This window comes from Ilyonectria robusta (genome assembly GCF_021365365.1).
Source record: "Ilyonectria robusta strain PMI_751 chromosome Unknown BGZ61scaffold_59, whole genome shotgun sequence".
NCBI lineage: Eukaryota > Fungi > Ascomycota > Sordariomycetes > Hypocreales > Nectriaceae > Ilyonectria > Ilyonectria robusta.
Genome location: NW_025764493.1, coordinates 69,295 through 93,922, shown reverse-complemented (window position 1 = coordinate 93,922; position 24,628 = coordinate 69,295). Strand labels below are relative to the sequence as shown.

At 52.8% G+C, this 24,628-nt stretch overlaps 8 protein-coding genes across 8 annotated transcripts; 5 read left to right on the top strand and 3 right to left on the bottom strand.

Moving 5' to 3' along the window:
* Positions 1-57: 57 nt before the first annotated feature.
* BGZ61DRAFT_541338 (Alpha/Beta hydrolase protein) lies at positions 58-1,002 on the top strand (the record flags this gene model as incomplete). Its single annotated transcript, XM_046255035.1, has 2 exons — positions 58-295; positions 353-1,002. 2 exons carry the CDS (start codon positions 58-60, stop codon positions 1,000-1,002), a joined length of 888 nt encoding a protein of 295 aa, XP_046094449.1.
* A 1,941-nt stretch (positions 1,003-2,943) lies between these two features.
* BGZ61DRAFT_467519 (uncharacterized protein) lies at positions 2,944-3,974 on the top strand (the record flags this gene model as incomplete). The annotated part of the gene is made up of 2 exons (XM_046247784.1): positions 2,944-3,727; positions 3,799-3,974. Exons 1-2 carry the CDS (start codon positions 3,044-3,046, stop codon positions 3,970-3,972), a joined length of 858 nt encoding a protein of 285 aa, XP_046094448.1. The 5' UTR covers positions 2,944-3,043.
* Positions 3,975-5,178: 1,204 nt separating this feature from the next.
* BGZ61DRAFT_467516 (uncharacterized protein) lies at positions 5,179-6,365 on the top strand (the record flags this gene model as incomplete). Its single annotated transcript, XM_046247783.1, has 2 exons — positions 5,179-5,479; positions 5,541-6,365. Coding segments are annotated over exons 1-2 (889 nt in total), but the record flags the coding sequence as incomplete, so codon positions are not given.
* Positions 6,366-12,014: 5,649 nt separating this feature from the next.
* BGZ61DRAFT_467506 (uncharacterized protein) lies at positions 12,015-12,722 on the bottom strand. The gene has a single exon (XM_046247782.1). It carries the CDS (start codon positions 12,377-12,379, stop codon positions 12,164-12,166), a length of 216 nt encoding a protein of 71 aa, XP_046094446.1. The 5' UTR covers positions 12,380-12,722; the 3' UTR covers positions 12,015-12,163.
* A 1,015-nt stretch (positions 12,723-13,737) lies between these two features.
* BGZ61DRAFT_571546 (uncharacterized protein) lies at positions 13,738-14,804 on the top strand (the record flags this gene model as incomplete). Its single annotated transcript, XM_046256071.1, has 4 exons — positions 13,738-13,769; positions 13,852-13,914; positions 14,086-14,165; positions 14,219-14,804. The coding sequence occupies 4 exons, from the start codon at positions 13,738-13,740 to the stop codon at positions 14,584-14,586; spliced, it is 543 nt and encodes a 180-aa protein (XP_046094445.1). The 3' UTR covers positions 14,587-14,804.
* A 1,389-nt stretch (positions 14,805-16,193) lies between these two features.
* Positions 16,194-17,713, bottom strand: BGZ61DRAFT_373323 (GPI anchored protein; the record flags this gene model as incomplete). Its single annotated transcript, XM_046242244.1, has 2 exons — positions 16,194-16,494; positions 16,650-17,713. The coding sequence occupies 2 exons, from the start codon at positions 17,711-17,713 to the stop codon at positions 16,194-16,196; spliced, it is 1,365 nt and encodes a 454-aa protein (XP_046094444.1).
* A 2,063-nt stretch (positions 17,714-19,776) lies between these two features.
* BGZ61DRAFT_467503 (uncharacterized protein) lies at positions 19,777-21,323 on the bottom strand. The gene has a single exon (XM_046247781.1). It carries the CDS (start codon positions 21,211-21,213, stop codon positions 19,933-19,935), a length of 1,281 nt encoding a protein of 426 aa, XP_046094443.1. The 5' UTR covers positions 21,214-21,323; the 3' UTR covers positions 19,777-19,932.
* Positions 21,324-23,341: 2,018 nt separating this feature from the next.
* Positions 23,342-24,087, top strand: BGZ61DRAFT_467502 (glit protein). Its single transcript, XM_046247780.1, has one exon. It carries the CDS (start codon positions 23,412-23,414, stop codon positions 23,784-23,786), a length of 375 nt encoding a protein of 124 aa, XP_046094442.1. The 5' UTR covers positions 23,342-23,411; the 3' UTR covers positions 23,787-24,087.
* The last annotated feature ends 541 nt before the right edge of the window (positions 24,088-24,628 follow it).

The following is a 24,628-nucleotide window of genomic DNA, read 5'->3' as shown; positions in this document are numbered from 1 at the left end:
ATTAAAACAACTTGGCTCCTGACCAGAGTCTAATTGACTGGGTTATCATTTCTCCCGATGTCTTGTCCAGACTGTTTTCGAGGGGCTGTCTCCACAACGCAGACGACCGGCACAGAAACTACTATCCACGGCTTCCCTACTTATGTTGCGCAACCTGAAAATGGAGCTACAACGAAGGGTATCATCGTCATTATCACTGATGCCTTTGGATGGAAATTTTCGAACAACAGAGTTCTATGCGATCGTTACGCGAAAAGGGGTGGATTTCTAGTTTATTGTCCGGACTTCATGAGTGGTATATCGTCCAACTCCTGATTCATAACCTTCACACACTGTCCTAATATCTTGACAGGCAGTTCCATGGACCCCCGGGCTATTGCTCTCCTGGACAACATCATGGAACCAGCCCCGTGGTTTGACACTATTTTCTACAAGCCTATAACCGCCATCCAATGGATGACTATAGCCCTTCCCTGGATTCTTAAGACTCGTCTCCCGGTCACGAGAGCCCGAGTCTTCTCCTTCATTCAAGCCCTGAGAACATCTTCACCTCCATTCCCAACCAATAATCTCAAGATCGGTGTTGCAGGCTTCTGTTGGGGCGGCAAACACACTCTACTTCTTGCTCAAGACGAGCCGTCCTCTCGAGTACGCCGACATAATTCACAGATTAATTCTGCAAACCCCGAGCCGTTGATAGACTGTGCCTTTACCGCCCACCCTGCATTAATCGAGGTCCCTCGTGACATTGAAGACATAGCCATTCCGACAAATGTGGCTATTGGCGATGAGGATACGTTCATGAAGGTATCACTGGTCAAGCAAATGAAGCACGTGCTTGAGGTCGAAAACAAAGGCAGCCATGAAGTTACCATTCTACCAGGCGCAAGGCACGGGTTTGCTGTTCGGGCACGCCCAGATAATGAGCATGAGATGGAGTGTGCAGAAAAGGCAGAGGTGCAGGCTATTGATTGGTTTACTCGATGGTTGGCCCGAACATGAGAATTGATTGTCGCATAGGATGGAGTTTTTGTTGCCGAAACCCAATCAACTGACCTTGATCCCCATCATTGTGGTCCACTCAATAGTTACGTCCCAGGCTGCGTCACAACGGGGGGCCGGAACCCCGGCAATCAAATACCTTCATGTTGGGTCGCATTCCCAAATGATACTTCCATCCACTCAAGGTTATGCCTTCGTTCAGGAGTCTAATTCTGACGGAGTATGCTATCCGAGAAATAAATTCATTCTCCGAGTCAGGTGACATCTATTCAGCTGACCGCACAGTTCCTCGAGACTCGAGAGGTCAAATAAGCTTATTTAAATAGCTCTTCACGTTAATTATTACCATATATCAATCTCAGCAAGACTAGCTTAAGGCCTTTAGTATTATTTATTTAATAGCTAGTTATGACTTTATTGCAACAGATTGACTAACTTACTTTTTGGGGCGGTCCCACACCTGTTCGTTCGTCAAAACGACTCCCCCGCCCCTAACTTGCCCTTAAGAGAAAGATGTGCCCGAAGACAATTTATTTTTGGTGCTTCTCTACGATGGCCACCGAACGACCGCACCCGGGCGATGATAAACAATTAACCAGCGACGGTGCAGTCAATTCGGGATCAAGGAGATTTGGAAGACATAGGCCATGGACCGTTTGTTGCACCTAGACCAGGTGCTCGGCGGGGCACCGAAGTTTCTAGAAACTGAGTGGACAGTTTTGGATCTTGGTTCGTCTCAAAAGGTAAATGCGAACTCAACAAGTTCGCAAAGTTTGCACAAAACCCGACCGCCCATGAAGTTTTTGAGGTTTGACTTCCTCCTTACATCCATTTCGAGATGGTTTTGCAGGGGTTGGAAGCAAAACTTGATGTTTTCCAAGAGCTCCTGACTACGGTCGGGAGAGAGGCCGCAAGGACTCTGGTCAAATCACTTTGCCAAAGGCATTACGGGGTCGACGAGTCATCCACCTCTCGCCCGCCTTCTGTCTCTGCAGAACAAGCTGTTCTAGCCGATTGCTGGGGGATCGGTGGAGGTCACACGACGCCACTGGATTCTGACATGCTCTGTTATTGTCGCCAAGAACGTAATGACGGCAGCGATTGCATTGACATGCAGCCCGATTCTCAAGCAGCTCTCGCTTTAGAGATTGACTCCGACGCCATAAGCTGGCTGGATCAACCTCAGCGTATCCCTGATCAGTCGCAGATTTCTACCAACCCATGTTCGCCGCGGAACTCGAGTATTAGTGGTGACTATCAGTCTTGGGGAGAGGCGGTCCCGGCAAGCAGTGCCTGTGAGCTGCTGGAGAGCGTCTTGGACTCACCCATAGTACCCAAAGCTCGTGAAGAAGGCGATACAACCCCACTACCGTCTGCCTTCAAGACCCAGAACCAGAGAGGTGATAACACGGTCAGATCCACTGATTCTCTAACCTCGCGTCAAGACGGGTCCTCCATCGGCGTTGAGAGCGCACCGCCGACATCCCGCTCTCACCAGCGCCAAAGCGGTCAGAGACGGAAGAGAAATCCCGAGGATCTTTATCGGGACAGAATTGTTGACTTTCTTGGAAAGTACTGGGATTCTGGCATTGACAGGCGGCCCGCCCTGTTGCACTTGAGTAATGATACTCGAGGCTCCTCCGGCGGCAGCCATCAGGTAAGAGAAGGAGACGAGGGGACTGGGCGTCGTCCTTGCGACTCGAGTCCCCCTTGGTGTCCCTGGGGAGCGCGCGCTTGGTCTCGGCGACGGGATCGCGGAAAGCCCTGGCGGTCTGGTCCGGGTCGAAGGGCTGCGCCTCGAGCGGTGTCGAGGATTCGTATGCCGGCGCTGCAACGGCTGCGGAGCCCGATGCCTCTCCCTCGGCAGCGAGAGCAAGGGCTGCGCGGGGCGCTCGTGGGCGTCGTGCGGCGGGGAAAAGAGCGACGAGAAGGGCGGGGGCCGCGGCGAGGACGCCTCGGAGGCGGGATACTGCGGCGGCGGCGACTGCTCGCGGCTCAGGAGGACGTGGGCGTCGGCGTTGCTGTCGGTCGTCTCGAGGTGATGGATCGACGAGGTCCGCATGCTCGATGCCGTCGAGGATGTCGTCGAGGGAGTCTTCTCAAACTCCAAGGACTCGGACGGTCCGATGCCAGCTTCCTACGACCCAGACAGTGTGGTGGATTTGCTATCGCGTGTTGGCGTGCGGTGTTGACTGCTGGGAGACGACGGATGGATGGATGGTGTGCCGGAGAAGGAGGCGGCGGAGGAGGAGCTTCACTGGTTTGGTTGGCTGGGTCGAGGGGGAGGAGCAGAAACTCAGAGGCCGAGTTGGATCATCTGAGGAGGCGATGGAGGGAGATTGGATCGTCGCAGAGCAACCTCTCGCAGTCGAAGGCCATGATACCCGGGTACTACATGTATCGAATGTGTGGGAGAGTTACGGTTCCTAGTGGGTATGGATGGTTGAGCAATGAGGAACATCCTCATTCGGCGGCTGCTCCCCTGAGCCTGAGCCTGAGCGGAGAAGGCTCCAAGCGAGCCTGGGCGCATGGAACCTCCCCGTGGCCCCCGGAAACAGCCAATGGAAGGGCCCGCTACAGGGGACCTTTGCCGCCCACGCTTCAGTGCGCGGAGGCGCTGGAGTGCGCTGGAGTGAAGAGGGGCGCGTCCCTGGCGCTTGCTTGCTGGGGCCAAAGGCCCGGGACAGCTAAAATTAGGGAGTGTGTATTTGACACACCATTTCAGGTATTTGACACACAATGTGGCTGAGACGCCGGTACCGCAGCTCTACACTATTATCTAAGCAAATCTTGTAGCGCGTCCTGCAGAAAGAATCATCAACAAAGCATACACAACACGCCTTGCAGGGCCTGCTGCCACGCAAAGCTGCTGCCTGCACAACGCCTACAATAGCTGCGCCAGCAAGGCTCAGCAAGGCTGGTAAGCTACTGGGCTGCTGGGCTGCTGGGCTGCTAGTACGGGCAGCTTAATTGTGCTGGTGTGTTGTCTTTGTAGGAGGCGCAAAGCAGCCAGCTTCCGCGTTGTCACCAATATTGCGAAGGCAGGGCAGATCTCTCCTCTGGCGATGTCGGTCTTACGCCACAGATTGTGGCTAAAAGCTCCACTTTGTGTGTGTCAAATACCCCAAACAGTGTGTCAAATACACACTCCCTAAAATTATGTTCACCATCGGCATCATTGCGTCTCTGTTGGTTGCATCGCCATGGATTCGATTCATGACGTACAGTATATTTTACGCCCACCTACTCGTCTCACTCCCATCGCCTCCCCCATCACCACCGCCGCGCCCTCGTCCTCCGCCCGTCCCATCCAGCCGCAGCAGACCATCCCCCAAAATGACTACGACACCTCGCACGTAGCCGCCGCCCTCGCCCACTCCTGCAAGCGAAGCTCCAGCAGAGACCCTCCAGCGCCCCCGGCAAGGGGCCCGATCCCTCGCGGCCCCATCGACGCAGCAGCACTCGATCCAACCACCGCCACAATCCCCATCCCGACATGGCTCCCTCTGCCACCGCCGCCGCCGGCAATGGCACTGGCAGCCCGGCCGCCCCCCAGCAGCAGCAGCATGGCCACGCCGATGCGCCGCCCCGGGCATCTGTCTCCAAGCACGCGAGGTCGCGCACCATCATCCCGACGCAGTCTGGCAAGTGGATCCTCGGCAAGACCATTGGCGCCGGCAGCATGGGCAAGGTCAAGCTCGCCTGCAAGGAGGATGGCAGCGAACAGGTTCGTCTTCGCTTCGTTGTCATCGTTCACCTTCCGCCTCCCATCTCCCATCTCGCTTCTCTCCACACTTCTTTGTCGGCCTCCCCCTGCGCACAAAGCTAACCGTCCCCTCTTCCCAGGTCGCCTGCAAAATCATCCCCCGTGGCTCGACCGACGATGGCCACCAGTCCCGCGCCGACAAGGAGCGCGCCGACCAGTCCAAGGAGATTCGCACCGCTCGTGAGGCCGCCATCGTCTCCCTCCTAAACCACCCCCACATCTGCGGCCTCCGCGACGTCGTCCGCACCAACCACCATTGGTACATGCTCTTCGAATACGTCAACGGCGCTCAGATGCTCGACTACATCATCTCCCGTGGCAAGCTCAAGGAGAAGCAGGCCCGCAAGTTCAGCCGCCAGATCGCGAGCGCCCTCGATTATTGCCACAGGAATAGCATCGTCCACCGGGACCTCAAGATTGAAAACATCCTCATCAGCAAGACGGGCGACATCAAGATCATCGACTTTGGCCTGAGCAACCTGTTTGCACCCCGCGGCCACCTCAGGACCTTCTGCGGCAGCCTCTACTTTGCTGCCCCCGAGATCTTGCAGGCGAGAGCATACACGGGCCCCGAGGTGGACGTCTGGAGCTTCGGCATCGTCCTCTATGTCCTCGTCTGCGGCAAGATCCCATTCGACGACCAGAGTATGCCTGCGCTCCACGCCAAGGTCAAGAAGGGTCTCGTGGATTATCCCGGATGGCTCTCGAGCGGTAAGACGGCGACCTCTTCTCTCCGCGTCTCGTCCAGCAGTCAGCGCTGACCCAGCGACAGAGTGCAAGCATCTCCTATCCCGCATGTTCGTCACCGACCCGAACCAGCGGGCGACCATGCGGGAGGTCTTGAACCACCCTTGGATGATTAAGGGCTTCAATGATCCCCCCGAAAACTATCTCCCCGTGCGCAAGCCATTGACCACCCCGTTGGACCCAGAGGTTATCCACGCCATGCAAGGGTTCAACTTTGGCTCCCCGGAAAGCATCAACGCAGAACTCACCAGGCTCATCGAGTCTGAAGAGTATCATCGTGCTGTGAAGCTGTTCCAGCTGGAGAAGGAGCTCCCCCCGCCGGCCAAGGACGCCGAGAAGAGGAGACCGTTTGGCTTCGACTTCTACAAGCGGAGGAGCTCAGGCAACAGCCGCGACACCCTGACCGGTCCTAGCTCTGAGGCCCTACAGTTGGGCAACGACCCGATGAATGCCTTCAGCCCCCTCGTATCTATCTATTACCTGGTGAAGGAGAAGCAGGATCGAGACCACGCTGAAATGTTCCCGCAGCCTCCCGCCGGGGCCCGTGAGAAGGAAAAGGAGAGGGAGAGGGAGAGAGAAAGAGAGAGGGAACGTGATCAGCGTGACGTGCGTGATCGGGAAAAGGCCAGGGAGCCGGAAGTCTTGCTCGAGATCGCTCCCCCCCAGGAGGCCCATACGAACTCCGCGGCCTATGAGATGCCCGGTGAGAACCCGACGGGTGGGCGAACGAGGCCGCGCGCCCGCACCCATGGAGAGGACGATATCCCCGAACCTCCCAAGCAGACTCCCCTGCCTCCTCCAGAGACCAAGGTCGAGCAACTTCAGAAGAAGGAAGGCACTGCTGCTGGTCTCCTGCGTCGCTTCAGCACCCGCAAGCGCAGGAACCCGCGCGGCTGGATAAGGACCGGTCTCACCCCTCTGTGGTACAGGTCCATTCGCCGGCCGAGCCATCGCCGCTGGCGCCTCGAAAGACCTTCAGCATCCGCCGTGGCGGCGTGAGCGAGACGAACCGCGGTTCCGCTCGGGCACCAGCCAGCCACAGCACAGCGAACTCCTTAGCCCGCCCTTGTCTGCCGGCGGGAGCAGGGATTCCCGGCGGACGGGTCTGGGGCGGTCGACGAGCGTCAATTCGGCAGAGATGACGCGACGCGACGCCAGATTTGGCAAGGATCCTCCGCCGACCAGCGGCTCCGACCAGTCTGTCCTGCACGAAGATTCCCTGCGCGGACACCGGACCCACGGGCATTCTCGCTCGGCCAGCATGAGGGCGACGTCGATCGGCCATGCCCGGCGAGAGAGCATCCAACAGCGTCGCATGAGGAGAGAAGCGGCCTAGGAAGCCAACGTGCCGGAGGAGACGGACCGGCTGGACAGCACCGAACTGGCCAAGTCGGTGTATCTCAAGGGACTGTTCAGCGTGTCGACGACGTCTGGAAAGTCTCGTTCGCATAGGCGGCGTTGTTCGCAGAGCCAACAGCGGCGCATGAGGCATGTCGTTGTTCGACTTGCCGACCCATGTCCGGTTGCGTTGCTGACGGAACGAGTCATTCGCTGTGTCGTCGGAATCCATAGTTGTGGTCGATTAGTTGACAGAAAGGCTTGCTGAAATGTTGTTGATGGACAGAAGATGGCAGGTTGAGAGTTGCCTCTAGGAACAAAGGCGAAAAAATAATAATAATTCTCGGCGTGGTGTCATCAGTCACTTTCGTTTCTTCAGCCAACCAGAGTTGGACATCTATCGAATGGGAGTCGAATCGAATTTCTTGGCGTTCGATTCGATATCGAATCTACCACAGGCCCATTCGATTCCCATCGAATCTACAACCAACCCGTTCGATTCGCATCGATTCTACCACCGTCACATTCGGTTTGCTGAAACAAGCCGGGGGCTTGTTTTAGCGTGATTTCGTTGACGCGTTGAGAGGCCCCTGGCGCGATCTTACGCGACTGAGCATGATTTGCCCTCCTTGGGCACAGTGCTGTGTCGGTGCTAAGATGCGTTAGCGAGTACATCCCCACTCCCCGAGATTTCCATAGCAGAACTGGTATCCTGCAACTGCAGCCATCGTCCTATACAACAACCCAAAATTGCCTGTTTTATAAAAGTTCAACGGCGATCTATTGAATGAGGCATTTGTTGCTGCGAGCAAGTCACAACGTCACGTGACGGGTGTCACGATGCAAGACATCGCATTCGTAACAAGCTGGCCCTAGCAACCGACTGACGAAAGGAATGAGGTTGCCCGGAGGAACGTTGGGAACGTACGCACTGTATTTAAGGGCAGAGATTTCCCTAACCCTGCCCTTGTCCCCGACAGTGACATGCTAGCAACGTGACCTCGCAACAGCATTTAACCGATTTAACCAATTTCCACGAGGAATTACGTGGTGCGTGGGAGAGGTTGAAGAACGACGCATCTTGGCTGTAAATGCGACTCGTGAAGTTAGGAGGTACTAGCGCCACCATTATTCAGCCGAAGGCTGACTCTACATCAGTTCTTAAGTTTCCCAATAATGAGGGTTTGGTGCAAGATTGGCAAAAGTTTCTGATTGGTCCAAAATTTTGTGTTGACGGCCGCAAAACGTGGCACAATTGGATGACGGCCCTGTAAAAAGTGGAACATAGCGTGGCAAGCTTGTGTGACGATCGGGCTTACACTAGGCTCGTGAGTCTAGGGTAGGGGGGTCCTGATTGGTTTATGTTGGCAAAGAATCAGGCACGTTAAACTTGAACAAGCTTGTCACGTCTGATAATGGTAGAGTCGAAGGTACTCAATGTAATCAAGTGTTGTTGATAGCTGAGTAGCTGCCCACACTAGATGTGCACTTCTCAGATGACTATATACTTGGTATCCTGAAGGGAACGCTGGGAGCGCGAGGGAGCGTTGGGAGCGCTGCCTTCCGTTCCATCGTTCCGTCCAGTTCCCGTCGCTCCTCTTCTAATTCGTTGATCTTTGCTGACTCATGTTATTCCGTACTGGGGTCTATCTTGTGTCACGTGAGTTCCTGCCAATCTTGACCGCCTGGTCATGACATGGGCCGTAACAGCTTGCGACAACCTGGATTTGTTTATTTACTTGAAATTTCGCTTGACATGGACTCAGATATTGATTTCGTCCACGCAGCGCGCGTTGATATCTTGCAACATTAAGTAATGACTCCTAAGTCTACTCTTCAAGGGCCTCGAGATGACATAATTTCCATCGTCTGCGCCCGCTGTGGCGAGGAGAAACCGGCGGGTGACTTCGTCAGCCAAAGGAGATCAGCGGGGAACACGAAGAACTGCCTGGACTGTCGCAATCAGCTCAATTCTCATGTCAGCTCGGTCTCCCCATTCAGTAAGACGTCAAGTAGTAACCTAACGAAGCATTCCAGATCTAGGGGCGCGATCATGGTATTGAGGAGCCTTGGCGTTCATCCAGGCAAGGAGGTTATTTGAAGAGCCAATTAGCCAGCCGCAGGTGGTGCTGGGGACGCCAATCCCACCAACCCAACAAAGCTTGCGCCACTTCCGGACTCTTGCTCCCTCACCGCCCATACAGCCAACGACCGATCAAATCGCGTCACATTCTGATCCATCTACTGTCCCAAGCAGCACAACCGATGCTGAGTACTCTTACTTGGCTTCTAGGTTCCATAAGGGCGGGAAAGACTCACAAGATGATGCCTCCAAGGCTGAGGCGAAGGCAAGGCAGGTGGCTATACAGCGCGACCATCGTTCACGGCGCCGTGCGGGGGAGACTGTCTCCCTGACTCCCTCAATATCTCAACTCGGCGTCTTTGCAGTTCCTGATGAGCTTGGAGAAGGTATCCCTAGATGTGATCGTCGTCGTTGTGCAGGCTAACCACTAGATTAGCCGACGGTCGTGGCGCATATCCAGAACAGGACGGGATAAATATGGGTGACAAGGGAGAATTCTCTGAATCCGATATTGACGCCGAAGACTACTTCAATTTGCTTCTCTCGCCTGCTCGGCCACGGAGGTATCTCGAGCAATTAGGGGTAGAGTGCGATGTCGAACCAGGGGACGAAGACGAGAACGAGGATGATTCAGTGGATAAAAGCCTTCTTCCCCGTCGCTCGAGGCAGCCTTCCGCACAGCCATCTCATGGTCGTCGTGGTCGTCGTGGCCCTGCCCCTGGTACAGGAGGGCGGCCGAGAAAATCCCAGACGCAAGTCCAACCATCGAGGCCGCCGCGGCGGTATCGGAGCCCAGTGATGATTTCACCTGAACAATCGGCGGTATTCCACGCACAAGATCCGGTGTGGAATGGGGACCTCGACGCTTGCGCCTTGGCCGACCGCGATAAGGCAATCCTCCGCGAGTTCTGGACACAGCTGGACAATGACCAAATGCAAATTTGCAGTCGATGCCAAGAGTCTTGGTTCCAGATGAAGATCGATTCTGATGGAATTTGTGTGCGTTGCTATCGAAAGGATGAGCAACGCCACCCCGACGAGCCGTATTTCTTCTCTGCGGACAATCAGCTCGACTTTGGCCCCGTGCCGGCCCGATTGCCCCAGCTTACGCCTGTCGAAGAGTCTTTGATTGCACGTGTTCACGTCCACGTGAACATTATGCTTGTGCGAGGGCAGCAGTACAAGTATCGGGGGCACGTAGTTCACTTTCTCCGTGAGGTTGGTTTGGTGTACCACCAGCTCCCGATTTTGCCCCAGGAGTTGAACACTGTGCTACTCCGTCCTGCGAATACGTCGTCCCACGCAATGCTTAGCCGACAGTTTACCCGCCAGTTCCGTGTGCGCCGCCAGCCGGTTGCCATATGGCTTAACTACCTCCGGCGCCATCATCCTGGCTATCGATGCATCGTCATCGACGAAGAGCGGCTGAGTCAATTGCCTCAGGACGGCAATGTTCTGGATGCCATCCCTCGAAGTCAGGTGGAGGCCACAGACGTTGGACCCGAGGATGATCAGGAGGCAGAACCAGACCTAGATGACGAGGTTGCAGTCCCAGATCTTTTGGCCAAAGATACGGAGCTCGATGCCCTCCGGATCATTCTCGCCGACGGACCGGAAGATGGCCCGGGCTTCCTCTAAGATCCCAGACTCAAGTGCAACACGAGCTGGAACTCCCGAGCATACGCCATACGCCGATCAATGAGTTCAACCGGTCGCACGCCCTGCTCTCCTTAGCCTTTCCCTGCCTCTTTCCAGACGGTAGAGCGGACTTTGTTGAACCTCGGTTACGCTCCATTGATTACAAGGATTACATCGAGCACGCGATGCGCTGGCATGACGGGCGTTTTGCACGCCACCCCACCTTCCGCTTCGTCGCCTTCAACACCCTGATGCGGTCACAGGCACGCGCAAGGTCCAAATTCTTCGTGAAGCAACATGATGGCATGCATGAACCACTCACACGAGAGCAGCTTATTCAAGCGCTCGAACAGAGCGAGGACCCCGAGGCGCAGACGTTGATCAACTCGATCACAAGACATGCGGTGTCCATTCGCGGCACGCGTCCCTTCTGGAACAAAAAGAGGCAGGAACTTGAGGCATATGGCTATAACCTTGACTGTCCCGGAGCATTCATCACGTTTAGCCCGGCAGATTTACACTGGCGGAGTCTCTACCAGCACATGCCTCAATATGAAGACTGGTTAGCCGCGACCGAGCCGGAGAGGATGGCTCTGTCGCGCCACCTATTGCGGCAGAACCCTCACATTGCTGCTTTCCACTTCTATCGCCGATACACCCTCTTTCGGGACATCGTTCTAAGTAAGAAGTTCAACATCACAGATTACTGGGATCGGTACGAATGGCAAGGCCGTGGTAGCCCACACAACCACGGCCTGTACTGGATGGATAATTCCCCCCGGGCCGACATGGAGGACGAAGCGGCTCGTGATGTATTTGCGCGTACATGGGGATTCCACGTCACTGCCATTAACCCGGAGCCGAGTAGGACTATGCCTCAGGGTGAGGGTAATCCCCTGAGCGTGGATCCCCTGAGCATAGAAATGACATTCCTGCGGCTCTCACAGATCGTCAACCGTTGCCAGCGCCACAAGTGCAATACCACGTACTGCTTGCGTGTGAGGAAGAGAACCGGCGATCTGGCGATGGATATGGAAGGCGCTGCTGCAGATATTGAGGCGGCCAACGTTGCCAATCCAGAGAGGGAGTGTCGTTTTGATTTCCCTCGTGCCTTGCTGGAGTTGGCCGCAGTCATCAGGAAGGAAGGCCGGTCGTATTACGTCTTTGAGGCGGCCCGGAATGACAGCCTCATGAACAACTTCAATCCTGCGATTATCCTAGGCAGGGCTCCTAATAGTGCAGACCATTTAGACTATTAGTGCAGACTGCAGATCAGGGCAGGGAATACGGACGCCCGGTGTGGACGCTAAGTACGCTAGGTTGTTGGCATGGTGTTACAAAACCAGGGTACCCATGATTGTTGCTGTGCCAACCACTTTGTTTTGGATATTTCTGATCAATTCACTGGTGCGATCCGGATCAACAAGGCTCGTTTCAAGGGGCGCATCATCCTAGTCGTCAATCCACGAACGCCCGTCGTGGATTGATTATTGATCTTGGATTGTAGTCTGCACTAATAGTGTAAATGGTCTGCACTATTAGGAGCCCTGATCCTAGGCTGAACCATGGCTTTCTTAGAGCGGGAGACTCTATTGAAATGCTGATTTTAGTTGTGAGAGACGGTCCCTCCAAACTGAGTTCCTCTTGCCTATTATCCCACATACCTCCCCGATCATCTCTTTTAGGGTGCTACTAATACCTTTATAACCCGTATCTAAGTCACTATTAAACTTAACCCTCCTATAATGATCAGCATGTATTGCCCTGCCTTGGTCTCTATTAAAGGTAGCGGAATCTTTTAGCATAATATGCCCTCCTGGCGGACTAGGGAAAGCTTCCTAAAGACAGCAAGTATTCTCTGCAACTCCTGCAACGCATAGAATTCTTTATCAATTCCATCACGTAACTCGCAGCTCTTAGATACGATTTCAAGCAACTTGATGTTTGTACCCATAATAATACCGAGAAATAATCTAATGCCTTTTGCAGCTCTGGACTGTTTGGATCCCTGATGGGGCGTCCCTAGGGTCAGAACTCGAGCTTGACTCTATTCGCATCAGTCCCTCGCTAGGTCCTTTCTCGATTTTGCCCACAAGGTCATGAACAGAGGCGATACTAAGTCACATTCCCGAGTTAGTCTCTGCAGTTCCTATAGTATATTGATACGTGAAGAACCAGTCTTGGGCCTGGTGCTTAAGACTGGCATTATATGTAACATCACGTGAGAAAGGAGACCTTATGCTCCCGTCCTCAACTGTAGTCTTAGCTCGTCATCCATCTTTCTACATCTACATGACAACCTCACTTTATGTGACCTCCGCGATATATTCGCATCATATATTATGGCAAGTCCTGTGAGTAGGGGTGACTGCACTGCGGGCAGGGTTGCAAACAAATAAATCGTATCCAAATCAAATCAAATCATGAGGCCCGGATTTATTTGGATATTTGGATTCATTTGGATACAGTGGTTGCCCAATCAGCGCTCGTGTTGGGGCGAATGTCAGCCCCACTTCTGCCTGGGATCCTGCCCAGTCTGGTAACGGCTCTGTCAGATTGTCGGGCCCTACATTAGCTACCACGGCGGCAGTCGTGCGAGGCCATATAGATAGCACCAGTCAATTGATGAGAAATCGTCTAAGGAGCAAATAACAAATAAATGGCAGTACGAAATCGTACATGCTTTTATACCCGTTGTTGTTGGATTGCGCAGGAATGCTGAGTGCACTTGATGAGAAAGTAGTTCTTATTGTGATTGTTCTTCTTGCAATCTAAGGACCTTTAAGACCTTATATCTTCAAGTGGTCCCTTCTAGGACTTGAGTCCTAGAAAGTCCTACGATCAAGTCCTACGATCTAAGTTTTAGGACTTCAAATCTTAACTTTAATCCTGAAGTTGAGGGGGAATCCTCAGTTCTTCCAACACCCGTTGGTAGACGCGATATACACGGGCTTCGATGTGGTTAGCACAACAACCACACCGGGTAGGCTTAGTTAGTATGCGACGGCCTGTATATCATTTTGGGAGAAAAGTGGGGTTATCCAAATATCCAAATCGATCCAAATCGATCCAAATCAAATCAAATCAAATCGATCATTTTCGTATCCAAATCAAATCAAATTGGAGGCTCGATTTGATTTGATTTATTTGTTTGTTTGCAAGCATGACTGCGGGGAATGAGAACTTGACTCTAGCGTCTGTTCTACTATCATGCCAGACGACCAGACTCAGAGCCCTCTTCTCTCCAATCACTTAAGACTCTCTGACCTCCTCGCAGTCTTGTTGCTATATGTTTCATGGCATTCCAGGTCGTAATCAGCCACAGTCGGCAGGGCGGATGGTGTGAGGGAACGATCATGTGACTTTCATACTTTATGAATAGTCTCACTTTATGAATATTGTGTAAATAGCTTAAGTCAGAGCTTTCCTTAGGAATCTCTTTCTCTCCTTGTAAACAATCATTTTGCCCAAGTCGCACTCGACCTCGTTCGTGCGCTTGAACCGTCACAAGCGCCTACTATAATGCGAGTAAGTTTGCTGTGGAGGGCTTCACGGAGTACGTCTCTCGAGAAGTACGTCCGGAATGGAATAGTAAGTACACCTTTGGAGAGCGCTGATCTTCAAAATGCTGATGATTCTATAAGTTCACTTCTGCCTGATCGAGCCTGGGGGGGTTGCGACCAGGTTTACCGGCTCAAACATGGTTCGAGCTGCATCTCACCCTGCATATACGGCCCCAGACTCGCCTTCTCGGATCCTCGAAACATATATTATGAACGAAGAGAACCGAAAGACATGGTCTTCACCGGAAGCAGTGGCTGCAGGTATGTATGAAGTTGTGAGCCGCGGTCGAAGAATTCCTCTCAGAGTCCCGCTCGGTCCAGACGCTTGGGGTTTGGTTAAGGAAGAGATTAAGCATATTGATCAAGATCTTAATGAGTCGAAGGATTTAAGCTGTCAGGTTGGGAGTGCACAGCAGTTTGAATCTATTCAATTCCTCAGAAAGGAGTAACAAGTCATGCTTAATTGTAACGGTCGGTCTGGATCCAAGGGATAAACCGGTCGAAGGGTTTATGTTGGCAGTAGGATCAGGGCGTCGTTGAGCAATAGGGTAACGTTACGTCTGGTAATGGTCAATCGGAGTGATGCGTAGCAGTCAGATAGATTGAGGTAACCAAGCCGTATTAATAGCTGAGGAGCAATGGTCTAATCTAGTGGTGCACATTGGGGTGCATATACCGTGGTTGGGGGCGACGATCGGGTGAGGTCCTGGGTTGTGGTGATCCTTGAATCGTGGGTGTTCCAGGCAAAAGCGTGATCTACTCCTGATTGGTGCGCTGTGACTAGAAAAATATGGGCCCCTAATTCTGCCCTTTCTGACCGCTTGTGTCACATGGGTCGTGGCGCGAAGTTCTAATATATCTCACTTTTTAAACATTACCAAACTCCACTCACTAACTTAACCCATTATATTAAGGACATTAAGTTACTTCCTTATATAGTCGCACTATAATACGTATATACTTAATAGGGAAATTAGAGATCGTTAGTTACCCTAGATCGAGTTGGTCGATGTCATAGGCTGAGACTATGGTTGTGGGACTGGCTGGGGCCAGGCCCGGAAGAACCCATGGCTCCGCTAGCCCCGCCCTAGCTGGCGCCCAGCAGAGACAGAGCTTCGAGGAAGACAGGTCTCTCTCCCTCTCTCTCTCTTTAGCTTTAGATACACAATACACGGAACCCTTCTGTTGGAAAGAACTCAGGGCTCGCCCCTTAAAGTCAATTACTAAATGGTAATTAGAATAGGAAATATGGAATAAGGAAGTATGCATAGACGAAAAGCATATAATTTGTTAAACTACAAGCGACCCTTAGTACAGTACCGTAAAAACTCTGTCAACTCGCGCAGCCTAGCTTCTCCATAAAAAGAAGGAGAACCAATACACTAGGCTGTTTGTGACGTTTTCGCGGTTAACAGTGGGAAAATGGAGACGCTAGGCTGCGCGAGTTGACAGAGTTTTTACGGTAGGACAAAGTCCGGATGTCTTGAACCACAAACTATCAGTCGTCATTTCCGCATGCTACAAATATGAAAGGAAATAATCAACGAGGCCCCTGTGAAGGCAGAGAACCAACCGTACCGGCAAAGCGTATCATTATGAAACTACTTGAGTGGTTTCATGTAACGGCGCACCTCTAAGCCGTTGCCCCACAGGGCAAAAGATTGGGCAGTGATCGCAGGTTAAGCGATCAATAAGGTGCTCCAGTTGTCTTATCAAGCCTCGAGCCCTGTTACAGGGGGTCAAGCCGTAACATATGTTAGCTGTAGTTTTACTTCTACAATCTACAGCCTTGCAAGTCCTTGGTGGCTCTGGCTCCCCTCGACCTTGGGAATATGTACAACGTCCAGACAAATGACGGAGGGGATGAGATCTCAATGTTCAGTATCTAATTCTTAAATAAAATACACAAATAGAAGGTAAAATGGAAATGAATCGCACATCCACACTCGAGGATCAATTGCTTTTGCTTTTCTTGTAAACCTTTCCAGAAGGCCGATGATCCAATGACTGTAGGTGCGCATCCATACAGGGCGACTGTGTGCATCGCTCAGTCTGACTACTTCAAGGTGTAGAGCAGCGTTCCCCAGCCGAGTTGGTCATATCCGCCGCCGTTGGGGCCATAATCACCAGACCCTCCTTCGGCTCCTCCATTGTCCGAGACGACCAGGTCCCGGAACTGCTTAGTCCATGTCACATTCTCATTCTTGAGAACACCGTAGTGGTTGTAGAGTAGTTCCCAGTTCGGTCTAATGCTCCCGCGGCTCGAGTTACTAATAGTCGGCATGTCGATCCATCCGTTGTCGTAGGGAGTGTAAGGGACATCGTAGCCTAGATTATATCGGGCAACATATTCAGACCTAATTCATGTTAGCAAGTCGGGAATTTGATTTATATTTGACAACCTTCCAGAGGGCTGTAACCGACTGAATGGCCTGTCTTCGTTACTGAAGTAGAGGTGAAGGTAAGTGTAATCTGGAGCAGGCGGGAATGCAAGAGACGGATAGAGACATACGCTGCAAGGATAATACTGCCATTGTAGGCAAACAAGTCATTTCCTTGGTTGTAGGCAGTCTGGCCAATAACACCCAAGAGCGCCATGTTCAGTGTGTTGTGTCCCTGATCCCGTCCGGACTCCATCGTTTGGCCGAGAAGCTGGTTGTCATAAAAATGCGAGAAAGGAACCGCCTCGTTAATCTGGCCGTTGCCTGTGCCGTTATAGAACCAGCTGATTCCTTGGTTGTAGATAGCCGGGTCGTCCGCCAAGACACCAATAGACATGGCTGAGGCGATCAGGCTCAGATCCCAATTGGCGTATACCCCTGGCGCATAAGATGCCCAGTTCTCGTGTCCCGTGAACCATCCATCTACAGGCTTGTAGAAGACATTGGTCATCATGTCCTTGAACTGCTGAAATTTCGCTGTGGACCAACCCTCGTAATCGCGCATGATCTCTCCGGCCTGGGCGAACTCATAACCGTAAATACCCGCGGCGAGATAGAGATCCACGGTGCCAGAGAGGGCTGTCAGGGTCGAGGACCAAGCATCCATGATGCGCAAAGCTGCGTCGCCAAACTCGCTTTCCTGGGTTATGGCCCACCGAATAGCAAGCACATACGCAGCGGCCACATCGCGGTACAGCTGGCCATAATTTTCGGCGTTCGTCCCGTCGTATCCACGGTATACAATCGCGACTGGGTTGGGTACGTACGAGGAGGAGGCGTATGAGCTCTCAAGGAGCTTGTTCCAGGCAGTTGTCCATGGTTCCTCTCCATCGGCTAGTTTAGATCGAATGCGAGCGAAATCTTTGTCCGACTGGAGAAGCCCTGGGTGGTTGAATGAAGCGGGTGCCAAAACTGGGCCGGTTGAGGTCGGCTCGGCCGAGCTTGAGACCGAGGTGCTAGACGCTAGTGACGATACCGTGGTTGTCGGGTATGAAACTAACGAGAAGTTCTGGGTCGATGGTGTAGAGAATTGGGAAATCACCGATGACGTTGATGAGGTATTTGAAGACAGAGGAGCGGGGGATAACGCCTGGGATGAATGCGACGTCAAGTTGGTCTGCGCTAGCACTGGCATGGCGGTAGAAGATGAAATGGAAACAATTGTAGAGAATGTAGATGACTGGCCAGCACGAAGATTGTGTGCTGAAGTCTCCGCGGCCTTCAGACCGTAAACACTAGGGCCATCGCCATGGCGATAAGACTGGTGTAGGTCAGGGCTGCAGGCATGTCGGCTAGCACACACGCGGCCAAGAATGGCCAGAAGAGAGAACGAGAGCGGCGCCTTCATGATGATAATGAGTGCGGTTCAGAAACAAGCAGTAACAATAACGAAACGAAAGGAGCGGACAAAATTCCTCTTTCAAAGAGGAAACTTCAAGTGTTGACTGGCATTCAAAAAGGACAGCTACAGAGCGAGGGAGTATTGGTATATAAAGCAAGCAATCGTGAAAGACGCCAAAACCTGAAACACGTCGGATGGGGCAAGCAGGGACTCTGCCGATGGTGATACGAGCTAGACGCCACAAGCAGGGGTAGCGCCGGTAAAATCGGCCATCTTGTCAGTGTTGAGGCAATCTGGGAGATTATGATGGTCACCGACACAAGTTTAGACTGAAGACTGTTGCTAGAGAGGCACTGATGATTCGTGGAAGATTCTGTCAGTTATGGTGGGCGGCGATTAGTTTGAATCCAAGTACTTGCAGCACTACCCCCATCACAAGGTTGATGGATATTACTTCAGGAGGCCGTACATGCAAGATTGGGGCTAGCCAGGGTTTATCGCTAGCCCTAGACGCACGCCGCGTAGCCAATCTACCGCTCCCGTATGTCCTTAGACGAAACAGTGATGCCCGGCCTGAGTGAATGGAGTGAAATGTCGGAGACGTATAGAGTCATTCTGGCGCCTTTGAATTGGACTGGGTCAACGAACAATAGGTAGATATATAGGCGGACTCAGTATATCATTCCTAGTAAAAGAATTTCGGCATGATAGTGCGATATTCAAGCCTAGAGTGACTTGCGACTTGCTTTATGTTGACTCCGCCTAGCCTTTTGTTACTCTAAGGAGCAGTTGAACATCCGCTACTGAAATGAAAGCGTCATGATATTAGCTCATTTCCATTCGTTCCCTCTCTGTTTCACGTTAGTGAACTTGTGTTTGAGCTTACTGAAAATTGCGCTGACCCGGAGCTTCTTCTTGGTCGCCGTGCTGCCGGTAGCGGCGGGTTCGTCAGGCTTGCTTTCAGCGGTTTGGTTGCCATTTCTCAGCGGCCGTAGTGCCGTTCTCAGTGCCAACCACGGGAGTCTCAGCCTTGTCCTCAGGCTTAGGCTCCTCAGGCTTGACCTCCTCGGTGTTGGGCTGCTCGGTCTTCGTCTCCTTGGGCTCAGTGTAAGCCTCAGCGGGGGCCTCTACATCGTATGGTTTAGTGGGGGGGGGGCGCCTCGATAGGCTTCTCCTCTGCAGCCTTAGTCTCGACTGGAGACTCCTGCGCGGGCTTGGCCTCAACGGGGGCCTCGACAGCCTTTTCTTCTACAGGCTTCTCCTCCGTCCTGTTCTCGCGCTAGTACACCCTTTACATGAGTGTACATTTCAGGGCTAAGACTAGCGGCATCGGCTAATAACTTATCCAGGAATGAGAGAGTAACTTTATCCGCACTTCGGCCTCCAGCTGCTGGCCACTCAAGATGAAAAATAAAAACGCTGACATTAGACCTCTTATGACACTTCAGACTCTGCAGCCGAATCGTTGCTTTTCAGCCCGCCGTGACTCTTTGAGTTCTGCCAACTATAGCACTAGCAACATTCCTGTATTTTCTGCAATTAGTAAGCAATGTATGGGCATTTTCGGCACTGAAGTCGAGCAGATTGTGGCAGGGCAAGGAAAGGAATTAGTTCATGGTTCCAGTTCCTACGCTCGTATCTCAGCCAATGCGACACGGCTTATAGCGAGGATTGCGATTAGAAATGTCGGGAGAAGTGAGGCCAGACTGGGAGATCGAGGGTTCTGGGCGTCAATTACCTCTTCAGACCTTCGGTGTTGTACTGCCATTGAATATAGTACCCAAGGAAAGGGAGTCTAGTTCTCAATAGTTGCCAACCCTTTTGTGGACGCTAATGCCGTTTGGACTTTCTCCCTTCCGTATCTAAGCCGTTACCGAGGAATCAATATGATTGAGGCGAGAGATTTATAAGAGCACATTCCATTTTCACGTACAGTTTCCAAGTTTCCAACATTCCAACGAGATAATCCTCCAAATGCACTTTCACTCGCCACAGCCCTGACGAAAGCAACATCACTCTGACAAACCCAGCTGTGTCAGCTCCGCATAGTCAGGCAAGTCCCATTTGACATCCTCGCGGAGGACATATGTGCTCAAATAATCAATGTGCAGGAAGGCGAATATGCCAATGAGGAAGTTGCACACAGCAATAGCCCAAGACGATGACGGAATCCAGAGACCTGGGCCCAGCGTTTGCACCTGGCTCATAAAGGGTCTGAATCGACTGTCGTAGGCTTCTAGTGCGGAAACAAGAGGATCCTTCTCACCATCTGGATTGCCACTGAGAACTTCCTTGGGGTCGTTCAAATGCTTCGCAATTTCGCCTGCTAGGACATAGGCGCCGACAAGACCTGATGTGGTACCCATTCCGGTCAGCGGTGAAGGGCAATAGGCGGCGTCCCCGACCAGAACTACCCGGCCACGAGACCAGGAGCCCATCCTGACTTGCGCCACTTCATGAGTGTAGAAGTCGTTGGATATTGAGTCATCTTGCATTGCCTGGACAATTCGTTTCGCCTCCCACCCTGCATCCCGGTATAGTTCAGCCCAGGTTTTCTTTTGCTCCTCAAGCTTGCTATTCATGACGCCTTTCAATTGATCTGAGTTGTCAGGATAGATCAGATATGTTTGGGTTGTGATCGAATCATGGCTTCGAGTGAAAATCACGCGCTTGTTGGTCCCAAGATATGTCGTGGCGATGCGTTCGTCGCTGCTCTGTCGAGCAGTAGTGAAATATGCCACATACATATGGAGAGTGTAAAAAGGATTCGGGCTGTCAGGCGGTAGCATCATCCTCCGGATCCGTGATCCTTGGCCATCGGCACCGACTAAGAGATCAAATTGATCCTCTAAACCATTTGAGAATCGGACGTCAACAACGCCGTCATGTTGGTGAAAACTTGAGACGGTCATGTCAAAGATGTACTCGACATGGTCCTTGGTAGCGTCGTACAAAAGACGGCACAAGTCTCCTCTCATGATCTCGAAATCGGTGGTGAAGCCCTGTGGCCCCTCGCCCGTCTTATTCACCGGGAAGAAGCCTCTCTGCCTTCCAGAGCTGTCCACAAACTGTGTACCTGTCTCATCGACTGATTTGGAGCGGAACGCCTGTTCGAGGCCCATGCGCTTCATAGCCTGGATCCCAGGCCCCCGCAGATCGATCTGCTGCCCAGACGCCCGTAGGCACGAGAAGCGCTCCACGACAGTGATATCATAACCCAGCTTCGAGAGCCAGAAAGCGAGAGCAGGACCGGCAATGCCGCCACCACAGATGAGGACTTTCAGTGGTGCCATGGTATGATCTGTGCTGCGGGTGCTGGTCTTGTAACGAGTAGAGGCAGGTGTTCAAGAGATTGACAAAACTGTCGTATATTACGAGGTCGTGGCCTTTCGGGAGAGTAACGAAGGAACTTGATGTTGGCCTTAATCCTCACAAAACGAAGCGGGAGCCCTTTAAACAAGCCGCGCAAGTCATAGCCCTTCAACTACAAACGGAGCGAATTTACCGAATTCACCGAACTTACCGAATTCACCGAATTCTGGGCTCAGCGTAATTACGACGTCCCCCGATAATTATTACAATCCACGATTCGTGAGTCAATCTCCGAGCCGAAACCTTCCCATGAATGGGGTCACTAAGAGTCAGATCGGCAAGAGGTCTTATCCTGAGGCCTGACTGTCACCCCCCCCCCCACCCCCCCAAAAAAAACAGCGACTTCTCGCAGCTGTGGAGGCTATGTCCTAGCTTGGTCGTCATGTACTTGCCTCTTTGGAACCTGCCGATCCACTGCCGCCACTATCACGGTCGCCATTGCCGGCCCCCGTGCCCGCCGCTATGCGTCATCTACGAGTTTGACGGCTCACCGCCTGACGTCGACGTCGACACGTCACAGCCGCCCGATTTAGTTTCCGATATTCTTTCTGATTACGATTGTTTCTCCGACAGCGATCTCAACGACCTCCCCTCAAAGCGGGAGGTCCGAGATAGTGCAGCCGCCCCGGCTTCCGACGCCTGGGTTGTGCTAGTGATGACTCGTAGCAGGTCCGCCACAGAACCCCCCCGTGCGCCGTTGGGGTTCTGAGCATCGTACCAGCGGGAGAGCCCCGCTACGGACTAGTCCTCACAAACCTAGCCTTCCCGGGAGCCGCAAGTGCTCCGAGGTGAAAAGGGTGGAGTGGATGGATGGATGGGATGTCCCGAGGCTTGCTTCGCCCGCTGGAGCTCGCGGCTGTGGCCGCTTGAGCATCGGGGGTGGGCGTGACCCTTGCGGATACCCTACTGTATCATTGTGTACAGAGTCGCGTCCATTGACGGACCCGCTTGCATAGTCTTGTATACACGCACACACACAATTTATTAACGCCCGGCGGCTACGCCGAAAGGGCAACTATTACTAATATACATGTCCATTTTCTCCATTATGTCCTAATTTCCTTAAGCCCACTTCTCGCTTGTGTCCTCCTTCATCTGTCATCTCTTTGCGGATTCCCGTGGGTTAGTATTATTATTAGCAAACGAGCTTGAAGGCCATTCTTCAAGTGTTCAGTGTCCTATCTACGGCGGCTGAAGTGGTGCCTACTATGGATGGTACGGGTTGAAGGTCTAGGTTAGGTTGTATGTAAATGTTAGTGGGACAGTTCACTCTTGATCAATAGCTTGCATCGAGGTTTGGGGTCCAGCTTCGGTCATCTGATGGCGATTTTCCTCCCAGATAAAATGAAATATTGCCTCTCTGCGTGTTTGTGTATTCAAGCAACTCTGGTCGGTGTGTCGTCCACTTTCTGCATGGGAAAAGGAAATGCTCAACTGTCTCTCTCGCTTGTCCACAATCGCAGTGGTCTGACGGTGCCGCTTCAATTCGGAATAGGTACGCGTTCAATCTTGCCATGCCTGTCCTAAGCTGGGCGAGCATACTGGCTTCCTTCCATAACAGCTCGTCATAGAGCCGCCGTGTGTGTTTGCCCGGTAGCGCTGCATCGACTCTTTTGGAATGTTTTCCGACGTTTTCCGGTAAGCATCTGTCGGTACCCTGTTTGGTTCGCGCCGCGATGAGTGTCGTTGATCGCATTCTAGGGACCTGTGTCTGTTGGAAGGTGTCCCACCGTGTTGTATCCCGTGCCTCCTTCTTAGCAAGCTTTAGATTAGCAAGCTTTAGAAGTTCGTTTTCATCACTTGTATAGTTTTGTATAGAGCGTTGTCATTCTTGTACTTGTTCGTTGGCGCATTTATTAATTCCCTGGCTTGCGCAGGCCCAGGTCGTCTTTGCTCCGACTACGGATACCCAAGCAGGCAACCCAAATGTCTCCGAGGGCCCCACCCGGATCTGGGCCAGTGGGTCAATGTCTCCGGCCGGAGACATCTGGATTTCTGGGAGGACATAAGCTGACAATCTTGGCCACAGAGAGCCTCATTATGACATCCATTTCACATATAAATATCGTCTTCTATCGCACGAAAACCCTTCCGGAAACATTGCACCATCTCGAACACCATGTCGGCGAAGCTTTACGACGTCCTCATCATCGGCGGCGGGCCTGCCGGCTTGGCCATGGCTACCGGCCTTGCCCGTCAGCTGTATATTGCCATAGTTCTTGACTCGGGATCGTATCGGAATGCGCGAACAAAGTACATGCACAACGTCCTTGGGTTCGACCACACAGACCCGGCCGACTTCCGAGCCAAGGCCGAGGCGGACCTGCTGAAGCGCTATGAGACCATCGAGTTCAAGTCTGCGACCATCGACTCGGTCCATAAACTGGATGCGGGCGTGTTTGAGGCTGTTGATAGCGAGGGTATCGTGTACCAGGGTAGGAAGTTGGGCTTGGGAAATTCGGGATGTCATGGAGGATCAGCCCGAGGGATATGAGGAGTGCTGGGGACGTGTTGCCAGCTCAGGCTCTTCATTGATAAACGGTCTAGTGGTGGGCAAGTCGAATATTTTGTGAGTTGGACGGGACGTCCTAAAATGAGGCCTCATGGGTCCAGGATTCTACGATAAGTTGGCGATCCAGCCAACAGCCTCATCGGTGAAGCCACGGTACATCCATCGACCCGGAACGGGCAAGATTAGGGCAGTGGGCCTACTTTACAGGGATTCAGCGGCTTCAGCGTCGAGGTCCTCGTCGCCTGCATGGTGCAAGGCAAGGCAGGGGCTTCAGGCAGCCGTCATGTCATGAAGTACAGATAGCACTGTACGGTCTGTACTAGGGGGGACCGGGGCGCGCTGAGGCTGGAGGCTGGAGACTGGAGACGAACGGCTGACCCCAGAGTCTGAACTGGAGGCGAGGAGGGTGATGATGATGTCGGGGGAGGGAAGAAATGGGAAGTGACCAGATAGGGGAATTGCCTCTTCGAGTCAGTTTGGGAAGGTTTGTTAACCCTGCAGCTGGCGTGACACCCCTGGAAACAGGACCCCACGGTCCGCTGTGGCTACTGGCTAACTAGGGGCCTTAGCGGGCCCTCCACCGAATCTCCACTTCCCATGGGGCGCCAGCCCGGGGAAGAAGCGTTGTTTCGTGGTTCTTTGGGAGGACGAGGGTCTGGGCCGCCTGGACCATTCCCCGGGCCAATCACGTTTCGCGAGTTGCCCCCAATTGCCGGGTCTGCCCTGCCTTCAGCTTTGTGGCTGGAAAGTTTAGCATTCATCACACCACGCTTGGGATTGGAGTAGCAGCACGAGTAACGGGTGACCGGTCCCTACGGGCCCGC